Source organism: Halichoeres trimaculatus, unplaced genomic scaffold, assembly GCF_033239565.1.
Source record: "Halichoeres trimaculatus isolate MK-OKI-2021-1 unplaced genomic scaffold, fHalTri1.1 fHalTri1_scaffold_2, whole genome shotgun sequence".
NCBI classification, from domain to species: domain Eukaryota; kingdom Metazoa; phylum Chordata; class Actinopteri; order Labriformes; family Labridae; genus Halichoeres; species Halichoeres trimaculatus.
In genome coordinates, this window is record NW_027437180.1 from 42466493 (window position 1) to 42478762 (window position 12270).

Below are 12270 nucleotides of genomic sequence, written 5' to 3' on the forward strand. Positions count from 1 at the left end.
ACTAACCACAGGTGAATCACTGACGGCAAGTGAGTCAAAAACTACAGGTGAGTCACTAACCACAGGTGAGTCACTAACCACGGATGAGTCACTGACAACAAATGAGTCAAAAACTACAGGTGAGTCATTGACTACAGGTGAGTCAAAAAACTACAGGTAATTCACTGACAACAGATTAGTTTAAAACAACAGATGAGTCGTCAACTACAGGCGAGTCAAGGACTTCAGGTTAGTCAAAAACAACGCGTGAGTCATTAACTACAGGTAAGTCATTAACTACAGGTAAGTCATTAACTCCAGGTAAGTCACTAACCACTGGTAAGTCACTGACTGCAGGTGAGTCAAAAAGTACAGGTGATTCACTGACGACAGGTTAGTTTAAAACAACAGTTGAGTCGTTAACTACAAGTGAGTCAATAACTACAAGTGAGTCATTGACTGCAGGTAAGTCAGTGACTACAGTTGAGTCATTATCTTTAGGTGAGTACTGACCACAGGTGAGCTCATAACCAAAGGGTAATTAAAAACTACAGGTGAGTCAATAACTACAGGTGAGTCAAAACTTACAGGTGGGTTTTTTCTTACCACAGGTAAGAAAATAACAACAGGTGATTCAATAACTACAGATTAGCAACAGGTATGTTATGAACTGCAGGAACTACAGCTGAGTGACATACTACAGGTGACCAGATAAGTAGAGGTGAGTCAATGACCACAGGTGACTTTTTAAAGGTAAGTGTTTAACAACAGATGAGTTAAAGAGCATTCAAGACTGCAGGATCAGCACCGTCCTGGACTAACCCAGACCAGCACATACAACCCAGACCCCCTGTGTGAGGGTCCGGGTGCAGTGAGTTACAGGATGAGGGAGATGCCTTCAGGGGCAGTGAGAAAAATTTGTATTCACATCGAGTAAACCAGTAACAGGAGCATGATGACGTCACACTGGTTTTAACCACTGCTGATAAGGACCCATCCTGCAAGAGACCCTGAAGGCATCACAGAGTAGCTGGTGCTATAATGTCTGTTTGTGAGCAGGGTCAGTGAAGGCACCACACAAACACAACAAAGCTCCTTCCTCTCCCCTCGCTCCTGCCTCCTGGTTTTGAGAGAGGAGAGGAGAGGAGAGGAGAGGAGAGGAGAGGAGAGGAGAGGAGAGGAGAGGAGAGGAGAGGAGAGGAGAGGAGAGGAGGAGAGCAGGAGAGAAAAGAGACCAAGTCAAACAATGAAGACAGATGAAGAAGGTGTGTGTTTACGGGTTCTTTGAAGGTCCTCAAACGCACCATCAGTCAGCATCAAACTTAAACCAAAGAAGCGACGTCACTGCTTCTGTTTTCAACATCATTATAACAAAAACGTTAACACTGTGTGTGTGTGTGTGTGTGTGTGTGTGTGTGTGTGTGTGTGTGTGTGTGTGTGTGTGTGTGTGTGTGTGTGTGTGTGTGTGTGTTGTCAGTGTTTATATAGATTCACACTACATGATCTAACTGTTGTTGGTGTTGTGTTTACTGACAGAGAGATGGAAGAAGAGAAAAGAGAGACAGAGTGAGGGAGAGTCACACCCAGCTCTCTGAGGAGCCTCTCACCATCAAGTTCCTGCTGTGATTTGACAGCAGGACTTCCGGTTTGGGATTTCAGAATAAAACTGAGGCGTGTTAGTTGCTGTGTCACGTGTTCACACTGCAGCAGCGTCTGTGTTCACCTCATGGTGCTCCCGTTAAAGGAGAACCGACCACGACAGGAGGAGGACTCAGGATCTGATCTTTGTCTGACTCTAAAGAGGAGAGCAGAGCTGTTGCCGAACAGGCTCACCTGATCAGGTGAGCTGGTTTGAAGAACTCAGAGGGAGACAGAATCTATCAACAACAAGGATCCGCAGAGACTAGTATGACCTGTATTTTCGAAAAAACAAAAACAAAAACAAAATCAAAAACACAACAAAAAAAAAACAATATTAATAATAAAAAACAGTGATAAAACATCAAGAACAAAACATAAACTAGCCAAACCTAAACAAACCAAATCATAACTAACCTAACCTAAACTTACCAAATCACAAAACCTCAACTAACCAAAGCCAAACAAACCAGACCTGAACGAAATAAACCTAAATCAACCTTACCCAAACTAACCAAAACAAACCAAACCTAAACTTAAACAAACCAAATTTAAACTTACCTAAACAAAACTTACAAAAACAAAACATTCCAAACCAGAACAAACCTAACCCACTCAAATCACAAAACCTAAACTAATTAAACCCAAATAATAAACTGAACTTCAACTTACCAAAGTTAGACTCACCAAACCAAAACTATCCAAACCTAAACTAACCAAACCTAAACTAACCAAACCTTAACAAAACCAGAACTAAACAAACTAAATCTTAACCCACCACATCCAAACTAACCTCAACAAACCAAACCTAAACTAATTACATTTTAAAATAGAACCCCAACTAGACTAAACCTGAACAAACCAAGCCTTAACAAATCTTAACTAAGGAAACACAAACTTACCAAAGCTATACTCATTAAAGTGAACTGACCAAACATAAACTATTAAAACCCAAACTCAAACATCAAAACTAACCAAACTAAAACTGACTAAACTCAATCTGACAAAACATAAACTGTCCAAAGTAACCAAACCTAAACTAACCAAACAAATGCACTGTAGTTCAATTAATCAATCAATCAATCTTTATTTATATAGCGCCAAATCATAACAAATGTTATTTCAAGACACTTTACAAAAACATTTACAGGTCTAGACCCGTAAATGTTAACTCTAAGAGACTAGTGTAAAGTGATGTTTCTTCGTTTTATGTAAAAATATTTAAATATTGAGCTGTTAACAGCAGGAGGTCGTATATCTGTGGAACCATCCGCTCCTCTTTAGACTATAGGCGCACACATGATGACGTCATCATTTTCTGCACGTTTGCGGTTTGGCCACAGCTTCGGTTCTGAAACGATTTAAATTTGAAGGTAGTCCACGGGACTTCCGGTGCTTCGCGTGCTGCCTGTCGCCATCTTGACGCTCCTCTGACGGTCCGTCAGTCGGCATGACAACACGCTCTCAGGAGCAACCGGGGAACGGCTGACGGGCGCGAGGATGGCAGCACAAGATGAACAGTAACGGAACCAGCGGCGGAACCCCAAACAACACCGGGACCGGGACCTGCTCCGGGAGCGGCTCAGTCCATGTCCCGTCCATGGAGCGGGCCCGGCCGGTGACGGTGACGGTGTCCGCGGTGAGCCTCGCGCTCAGTGTGTTGTCGCTGCTGCTGCTGGTCACCGCCATCTCCAGCGACCACTGGTACGAGACCGACACCCGCAGACACAAGGACAACTGCGACCGGACCGGACCGGACTCCAACGACCAGAAGAACCGAGAGATGCCCATCTACCACCTGCCGCTGGTGGACACCGGCAGTGGCGGGGCTCGGCAGCGGGATGTGGCGCTGATGAAGCCGGTTCATGTAGGCAGCAGAGAGGAGGAGCTGCTGGAGAACTGGCGGGCCATCCTGGGGATGGGCATCCTGGAGACCGAGTGCGGCAGGCCGCTGTTCTCCACCCACTCCGGCCTGTGGAGGAAGTGCTACTTCAAGGGGCTGGACCCGGACATCGACAAGCTCATCGACCGCGGTACGGACACGGACACACGCCTAACACGAAGACACACACACACACACACACACACACACACACACACACACACACACACACACACACACACACACACACACACTCTGCTCACACTGACACCCTACACCCACACACACACACACACACACACACACACACACACACACACACACACACACTCACACACTCACTGTCACTCTCACTCCCTGCTCGCACTGACACCCTACATACACACATACCATCAATCAATCTTTTATTATAGAAATAAATCATAGCATGTATGGTGGCCTGTAGGTGTCAGACGATTTGCAAAACCCACAACACAACAGTTATAAAAGGTCAGTTTTTCCAACAGACACAGAAAAGTGGTTAAAATCAGTAAATTAGTGTTTTCTGTTTGAACTTCAGCTATGATAGATAAAGCTTTGTATGGGTCTCACCCCGTGATCTCCTTCACAGTACTTATGTCTCTATATTTACTGGTAATGCGTCCTCTTTTATTTGGCTTTATTAATCAGTCGTGTCATGACGTTTGCCTTATAGCTATATTTTTCATAACTGAAGTTCCAAAAGAAAACTTTTCTTCATCTGTTAGGGTATCTGTCCTCTTAACATGTGGCTGTACTTCCATTATGTTGTGGCTTTTTCATTTATGTTGTTCCGTTTTCATTGGTGTTGTTAATTTGACACCTACCGGCCAAAAATGCTATCTAAGGACAATTTCCACAAACATGAACTGTTATCGTTTCTAAATTCTATTAACAGAAACAACATGAAGTCAAGATAAGACTTCTGAGCTCATTTTAACTCACCATAATTACAGAGCTCTGCAGCATTTAGCACTTAGAAATGGAGAGGAACAACTTTCCTTTAACAGGCAGAAACCTCGGACAGAACCAGACTCATGTTAGACAGACATCTGACAGACAGAGTCTAAACCTAAAGCAGCCCAGCTAAGAGCTGGTTCACACCTGATCCAGCTCTAATGATAAGCTTTGTCCAAAAGGAAAGTTTGAAGTCTAGAGGTTATTCCAAAGAAGAAGAGCCTGATAACCAAAGGCTCGACCTCCCGGACTACTTTTAGAGACCCTAGGAACAACGAGCAGACCTGCATGTTGAAAACAAAGTGACCTCGGTGGAAAATATGGGACAATGACCTCTTGAAGATAGGATGGCCATGCAGAAACGCTAACACTGGAGAGATGTGCTCTCTCCTCCCAGTCCAAGTCAGTACCCGAGCTGCAGCATTCTGAACCAGCTGAAGAGTCCTAATAGACTTATTAGGACAGCCAGATAAAAGAGAGTTACAGTAGTCCAGCCTAGAAGAAACGAAAGCATGGACCAGTTTCTCAGCATCGCTCCGAGTCAAGATGTGTCTAATTCTCTTGATATTGCGAAGATGAAAAAATGCCGTCCTTGAGACCTGTTGGATGTGAGAGTTAAAGGACAGGTCCTGATCCAAAAGAACTCCCAGGTTCCTGACAGTGGTGCTGGAAGCCAAGCTGATGTGGTCAGAGGCGGCCATGTTGTTCAAGAAAGCTTCTCTGAGATGTTTGGGTCCAAGAACAATGACTTCAGTCTTCTCTGAGTTCAGCAGTAAGAAGTTTCTGCTCATCCAGGACCTTACGTCTTTGAGGCATGCTTCAAGTTTAGATAAGCGGTTGGTTTCTTCAGGCTTCATTGACAAGTAAAGCTGAGTGTCATCTGCATAGCAGTGAAAGTTTATGGAGTGTTTCCTCAATATAGTGCCGAGAGGAAGCATATACAAGATGAAAAGAATCGAGCACTGAACCTTGAGGAAACCAAGCTAAAGTGGTTCCTGAAATGTCAATACCATACATACACAACACACACACACCTAACAGGAAGACACACAATTCGCACACAGTGAGTGAGTACAGGAAGTATGGATAACATATGTTTTTCTGCACCATATTACAAAAACACACTATACACAAAACGCACACTAAACACACAATACACCTGTACGCACCTGAGACAGTGACGATAAGGGTCGGTGTGAAAAATCAGCATCAAACCCTTTTAAACAACATGAGAGGGGTTGCATTTCTGCTGGTGTCACAGTGTTTTATTTGACAGTTTGACCATTTTAACCAATTCAAGAATCAGTCCTATTAAACTGTCACATGGTGTAGCCACAAAGGCATGAGGAGTGGGAAATAATTCAGTCAGTGTGCTGCAGACATCAGTGTTTTCTCTCTGTTTGGGTCAGTTGGTTTAAAATCAGTTTAGGTTTAATTTTTTACAGTGTAGTAGACTGATCAGGTCAGAGTCATAGAAACTTTATTTTGCACAATATCAATTTTTTTTTATAAGTAATAGTAGTTACACATATTGACATATAACTGTTTCACCAACTGACCACAGCTTTCACTACTAACACTTGATGTTAAACCACAAACTACACATATACATCCTGCTTGTGTACATACTAAACATATACACACCACTCATATACACAATACACATGAATATATTGTGCAAATACACAGTGCTCACTGTTAACACTGACACTATGAAAACACTACACACACGACAAACACCAGCATGATTCGCACACTTTATACAAAACTTACTTAAACAAACTACAAACACACACACTATACACGGACACTCAACAGATCAGCGTACAACACCCTTACACACACATTATGCTTAAAAACACACTGCTTGTTACAAAACACATACATATATATACACATTTCACATATAACCTGTTCATATACATTTCTCATTATCACAGATGCATACTACACATTAATAAACTGTCCACACTGCATCAATTCTGTTATTCTGGAATAAACTCTGCTATTCTGGCTGCAATCTAAAAATAACCTCTGTTATTCTGGATATATTATGGAATAAACTGGGTTACCCAGGTTATAATCTGGTTTGAACTCTGTTACTCTGGTTATATTCTGGAATAAGCTCTTTTATTCTGGTTTTAATCTGGAATAAACCCTGTTATTCTGGTTGTATTCAAGAACAAACTGTGTTATTCTGGTTTTAATCTGGAAAAAACTCTGTTATTCTGGTTATATTCTAGAATAAACTATTTTGTTCTGGTTGCGATCTGGAATAAACTCTGTTATTCTGGTTGCTATCTGGAATAACAGAGTTTATTCCAGAATATAATCAGGGTTAAACTCTGTTGTTCTGGTTGCAGTCCAGGATAAACTTTGTTATTCTGATTGCAATCTGGAATACACTCTGTTATTCTGGTTATATTCTGGAATAAACTGTGTTACCCACATTATATCCTGGAATAAACTTTGTTACTCTTGTAATTATCTGGTTGGAACTCTGTTACTCTGGCTTTAATCTGGCGTAAACTCTGTTATTTTGGTAATTATCAGATATGAACTCCGTTATTGATGTTGTGAATGCAGCAATGCATTCTGCATTAGCAGTTCAGCGCAAGCTGCTTCAGCATTCTGCATTCACAGCGCAATTTCTTCAGAAATTGCTTTTCTAGTTCTTTTTGTATTCTTGTATTAACTCTGTTCCTCTGGCTATAATCCACTACTAACTGTTGTTTTTGGGCCATAATCCAGTATAACTGTTATTTCGGTAATAATCTTCTCGCCTGTCTCCCCCTTCAGGTATCGCAGACCGCTGCACAGCTGTCAAGTATCATTTCTCTCAGCCAATCAGATTGAGGAACATCCCTTTGAACCTGACCAGGACCATCCAACAGGATGAGTGGCACCTGCTACGTGAGCAGAAACACTCACACTCACACACACACTCACACACACACACACACACACACACACACACACACACTCACACACACACTCACACACACACACACACACACACACACACACACACACACACACACACACACACACACACACACACACACACACACGTGTCCACTGTGTGTGTGTGTGTGTGTGTGTGTGTTAGTATCTGTGTGGCTATCTCTTTCACTTATGACTGGTTGCCATGGAAACACAGAGATGGTGTTATGTAACAGTGCTAAGGGACAGTAGCCCGGAGGTTGTGACCATAGCAACATCCTCTGTGTTTACCTCCTCACAGGTAGCTTAGAGAGAAGCTAAAAGGTATAAATGGCTAAGGCTAGATGCTAAAGGCTAAAGGTTAACAAGCGGCTTAATAAAAGAGTAAGCTTTTGACAGCCTTCATTTGTTGTACACTGTGTGTGTGTGTGTGTGTGTGTGTGTGTGTGTGTGTGTGTGTGTGTGTGTGTGTGTGTGTGTGTAGATCTGAGGCGTATCACGGCAGGCTTCCTGGGCATGGCAGCAGCTGTCCTGCTGTGCGGCAGCATCGTGGCATCAGTGGGTTTCTTCTGGGAGGAGAGTCTCACCCAGCATGTGTCAGGCCTGCTCTTCCTCATGGCAGGTAACTCACCTGAGCCTCGGAGCTCAGCTTTCCTTGTCTCCTTGTCTCCTTGTCTCCTTGTCTCCTTGTCTCCTAGGTCAGGTTTTAATAAACTGACTCATAACTGAAGCTCAAACACATCAATAATTGATATTAAGTAATGTTAGTGAAGATAATGTTTGCTCCATAGATTCCCTCAGACAAATGACTCCAGCTAACGGCTAACAGCTAATAGCTAACCCTAACCCCTTACCCAAACTTGAATCAGAGTAATCCAGAAATCCACATCGCACATCTGGACTCTGCTGTTTGATATTAATTTTGGTGTCTGGTCTAGATTCTGAATGTGGATCTAGATTCTGGTTGATGATCTGGATCCTAGTTGATGATCTGGATTATGGTTGATGATTCGGGTTCTTGTCTTCACAGGAATCTTCTGCACCATCTCTCTGTGTACGTATGCAGCCAGCGTGACCTATGACCTCTCCAGGAACCCGCCCTTTATCTACGGTCTGCCGGTGGACGTGGATCATGGGTACGGCTGGTCCATCTGCTGCGCCTGGGCTAGTCTGGGTCTGACCGTGGCTGCTGGCTGTCTCGGGACCACCTTCCCCTTTCTGAGCCGGGCTGGAGCCCTCAGGTCCAAAACGGCCCGGGAGTCTTCGGTTTGAGCCACTGGCTGCCAATCGAACAGAGGGGGAGGAGCCAGAAAAACCTCAGACATCTACGTCACCTGGGCTGCACCTGGTTCACCTGACCCCGGTCAGACTGGAGGCGGGGCTTCAGCCTCCGAGGGGGATCTGTTTATAAAATGTGTTCAATGAATCGCACCTTTAATCTGAAGCACAGTGTTTGTATTACAGACGTTACAGCGCCCCCTGCGGTTTGTTTCTGATGTAACATTGTTATATCACACACACACACACACACACACACACACACACACACACACACACACACACACACACACACACATCAGTTGGGTCTAAGTCAGACTGAGAGCAGTCAGATCCTCGTGTTCATCATGGGATCAGGCTCCTGGACTCTGGGGGTCTTGGAGGATGATGAGGGTCTGGACCAGAAAGATCTCGAGGTCTCAGACTGAGATCAGCCTCAACTGGACAAACCTGAACTCTTTAAGCCCTGCTGATCTAAACCCCCAGCACACTGGATCCAACAGAACCAACCAGGATCTGTTTGATCGGTCCGTTTCAGTCTGTGCTGAAGGCTTGGATCATGCAGCCCTCACACACAGCTCTCACACACTCAGCTCTCTCACACCTAGCTCTCACACACGTGTGTACATAGCGTGTTTTTTACCTGTAGAGGACGTTTGATGGACTTGAATCAGTGTTACGTACCAGTTAAATATGAATTCAGCCATCAGCCTGCGAGCTGAGCCACAGACTGAGAACATGTGGAGTCCCTTTTCTCTCCCCAAGAACAATCACTGGACCTGATCTGGACTGAGATCAGAGTAGCATGTTCTCTACCATGTCTTCTTTACAGGTGTGGACAGGTGAATCAAGTGTGTAAACTGGTGTGGGTGTTAATGACTAAATGCTGCGCTTTGGTGCTTTATTATGTGTCAGTTTAAGTCCTAAAGGTTTAGCAAATCTGGTTTAGTTATCTCTGAAGGGGTGGGGATGTACCCTCTGATACCCTACCATGTGTCTGCCATACCAACTAATACCATCATAGCCTCTCATTCCCTCTGATACCATGTTTTTCTTAAACCCACCCATACCCTCAGTTCCCCTTTCATACCCGCATATACCATCTTTTACCCTGTCATGTGTCTTTCGTAGCAACTTATACCCTCTGATACCCTGTGATACCCTCTTATACCCTGTCATGTGTCTTTCATTTCCTGTGGTACCGTCCAATCCCCTGCCATGTGTCTTTCATACCCTCTAATACCCTCTTTACCCTGTCACGTGTGTCTGATTTCCTCTTATACCCCCTGACAACGTGTCATGTGTCGGTCATACCCTGTCATACCCTGTCATACCCTGTCATACCCTGTCATGTGTCGATCTTACCCGCTGAAACCCTCTTAACCCTGTCAAGTGTGTCTGATTTCCTCTGATACCCCCTGATACTGTGTCATGTGTTGGTCACACCCTGTAATACCCTGCCATGTGCTGGTCATACCTTCCGATACCCTGTCATGTGTCTCCCATACCTCTGATACCCTGTCATGCATCGATCATACCCTGTCACACCCTGTCATGTGTTCATCATACCCTGTCACACCCTGTCATGTGTCCATCATACCCTCTGATACCCTGTCATGTGTCCATCATACCCTCTGATACCCTGTCATGTGTCCATCATACCCTCTGATACCCTGTCATGTGTCCATCATACCCTCTGATACCCTGTCATGTGTCCATCATACCCTGTCATACCCTGTTGTGTGTATTCATGATACCCTGTCATGTGTCCCTTATACCCTCTGATACCCTGTCATGCGTATCAATGATACCCTCTCTTGCCTGTTTGTTTAGCCACTTCGATAACAGGCAGGACTTGGAGTGAATGCCTCTCCATCACATTCTTCATATTCTATCCCAGAAACTGAAACACAGTAATTCCACCATCAAACACCTTTAGACCTCAGTGATTCTTAGGCTGTCCCCTGGAAACCCCCTGATACCCTACTTGTACCTACTCTTTCTGCACAATGCTTCTTTACATGCTCACCAGTCCAGTCCTCACAGCCAGCCTGAGTGTTTGGGTACCTCTGAGAAGTTCTCAGAAACATCAGTTAGCCCCTGGTTTCTCTGGAACACTACCACACTTCTCTCAAACTCAGATCCCTCAAACCCTCTTTTGATTCCCCATTAATCCTTGCCTATATTGTCCAAGACCCTGATAAACCCATTATTCCCGGCCGGTAATAATGGTACCTCTGAGAAGCTTTTTACATCCTGTCAAATACAAAAGCCCCAACTTCCTGATTCCCTCCTCTAACCCCCAACCCAACATAGTCCTGATTCCCTCCTGGTATTCTGTTTAAACCAGTTTCTCTCAGAAGTCCCTGTTTTTATACCATTATACCCTCACCCCCTGATACGCCTCCCGGTACCCTCCAACATGTAGTACCCTCTCATATTATACTGCGTCGTACCTTTCTGTGCAGTATTATTCTATTCAAACCTTAATATGCCTGTGATGTCTGAAACCCTATCATGCTGCTCCTGTACCCTCTGAAGCCCTGTGCTGCCCCCTGCTGGACGTTTGCAGTGTGCAGATGTTCAGCTGTAAATAAACATTATAAACATCACCAAACTCTCTCCTCTCTCTGCAGTGTTTTACAGTTTAACATATGTTTCATACTCTATTTACACTTTGTATATATATATATATATATATATATATATATATATATATATATATATATATATATATATATATATATATAAGAAAAAGATAAAATGCAGGATGTTGAATTATTGCCCTCACTTTCTCTGTCTTTCTGTAGAAAGATATAGATTTGGTATGGAGTGATTTCAGCTAACTTTGTGAGGGAAAACATCATTTTGAGGTGAGAAAGTTTTAGTTAAATTCTTTTTTAGGTTTAATTATTTTTTCTGATTACGCAGCATGCTTTGTAGTTGAACTCACCATACATACATAATGTTAATGTTAGTTGTAAGCCAAGCTAGCTCATCTCTAATGCACTCAGGGACAGGTATAACAAACTTGCTTGGGGTAAGTTGTAACATTGAAAAAATGGGTTAAGTTCATGACATGTCATCTATGGGCCCATGCAGCTTGCAGTCAAGGAGTGCTATATCAATGTTGTTTTATAATTTTGTTTATGATGTGTTTTGTGTCACATTTGATAAACTGGGCGGTTTTGACTATCTTCAAAGTGACAGATTTTAGTAAATGTACATTCTTTCAATGCAGAAAATACTTTAAAAAAAATTAATGACAGTTGAAAATGTTATTCCTACCAGAACTTCTTGAAAATTAATGATGACTGCCCTGAATAAAAGTGTAAGGAGGATTTTCCTCAGAGAAGCTATTTTGACATGGGCCAAAATACAACCTTAGCTTCCTGTGTTGGAATGATAAGATATTAACAATATGGTGGCAATGACAGTTCTCTACACACATGAAAAGAGCTGTTGATCAGGGTTAAGGCCTTTGGTATGAAAGCTCTCCTGTATCTGTCCTTATGACAAAGGAGCTGGATCAGATTGTTAGAGAAGGTGTTTTACCATTTGTCCAGTAGGTGGTG

General features: G+C 43.3%; 1 protein-coding gene across 1 annotated transcript; it reads left to right on the forward strand.

The window, feature by feature from the left end:
• The first annotated feature begins 3011 nt into the window (after positions 1-3011).
• tmem178a (transmembrane protein 178a) lies at positions 3012-11312 on the forward strand. Its single transcript, XM_074686903.1, has 4 exons — positions 3012-3650; positions 7274-7387; positions 7902-8039; positions 8448-11312. Exons 1-4 carry the CDS (start codon positions 3131-3133, stop codon positions 8687-8689), a joined length of 1014 nt encoding a protein of 337 aa, XP_074543004.1. The 5' UTR covers positions 3012-3130; the 3' UTR covers positions 8690-11312.
• The last annotated feature ends 958 nt before the right edge of the window (positions 11313-12270 follow it).

Bases quoted from the DNA above. Each gene is read 5' to 3' on its own strand.
- tmem178a (XM_074686903.1), top strand. From the start codon at position 3,131: ATGAACAGTAACGGAACCAGCGGCGGAACCCCAAACAACACCGGGACC. The intron at 3,651-7,273 runs GTACGGACACGG...CTCCCCCTTCAG, and splicing joins CGACAAGCTCATCGACCGCG to GTATCGCAGACCGCTGCACA. The intron at 8,040-8,447 runs GTAACTCACCTG...TTGTCTTCACAG, and splicing joins CCTGCTCTTCCTCATGGCAG to GAATCTTCTGCACCATCTCT.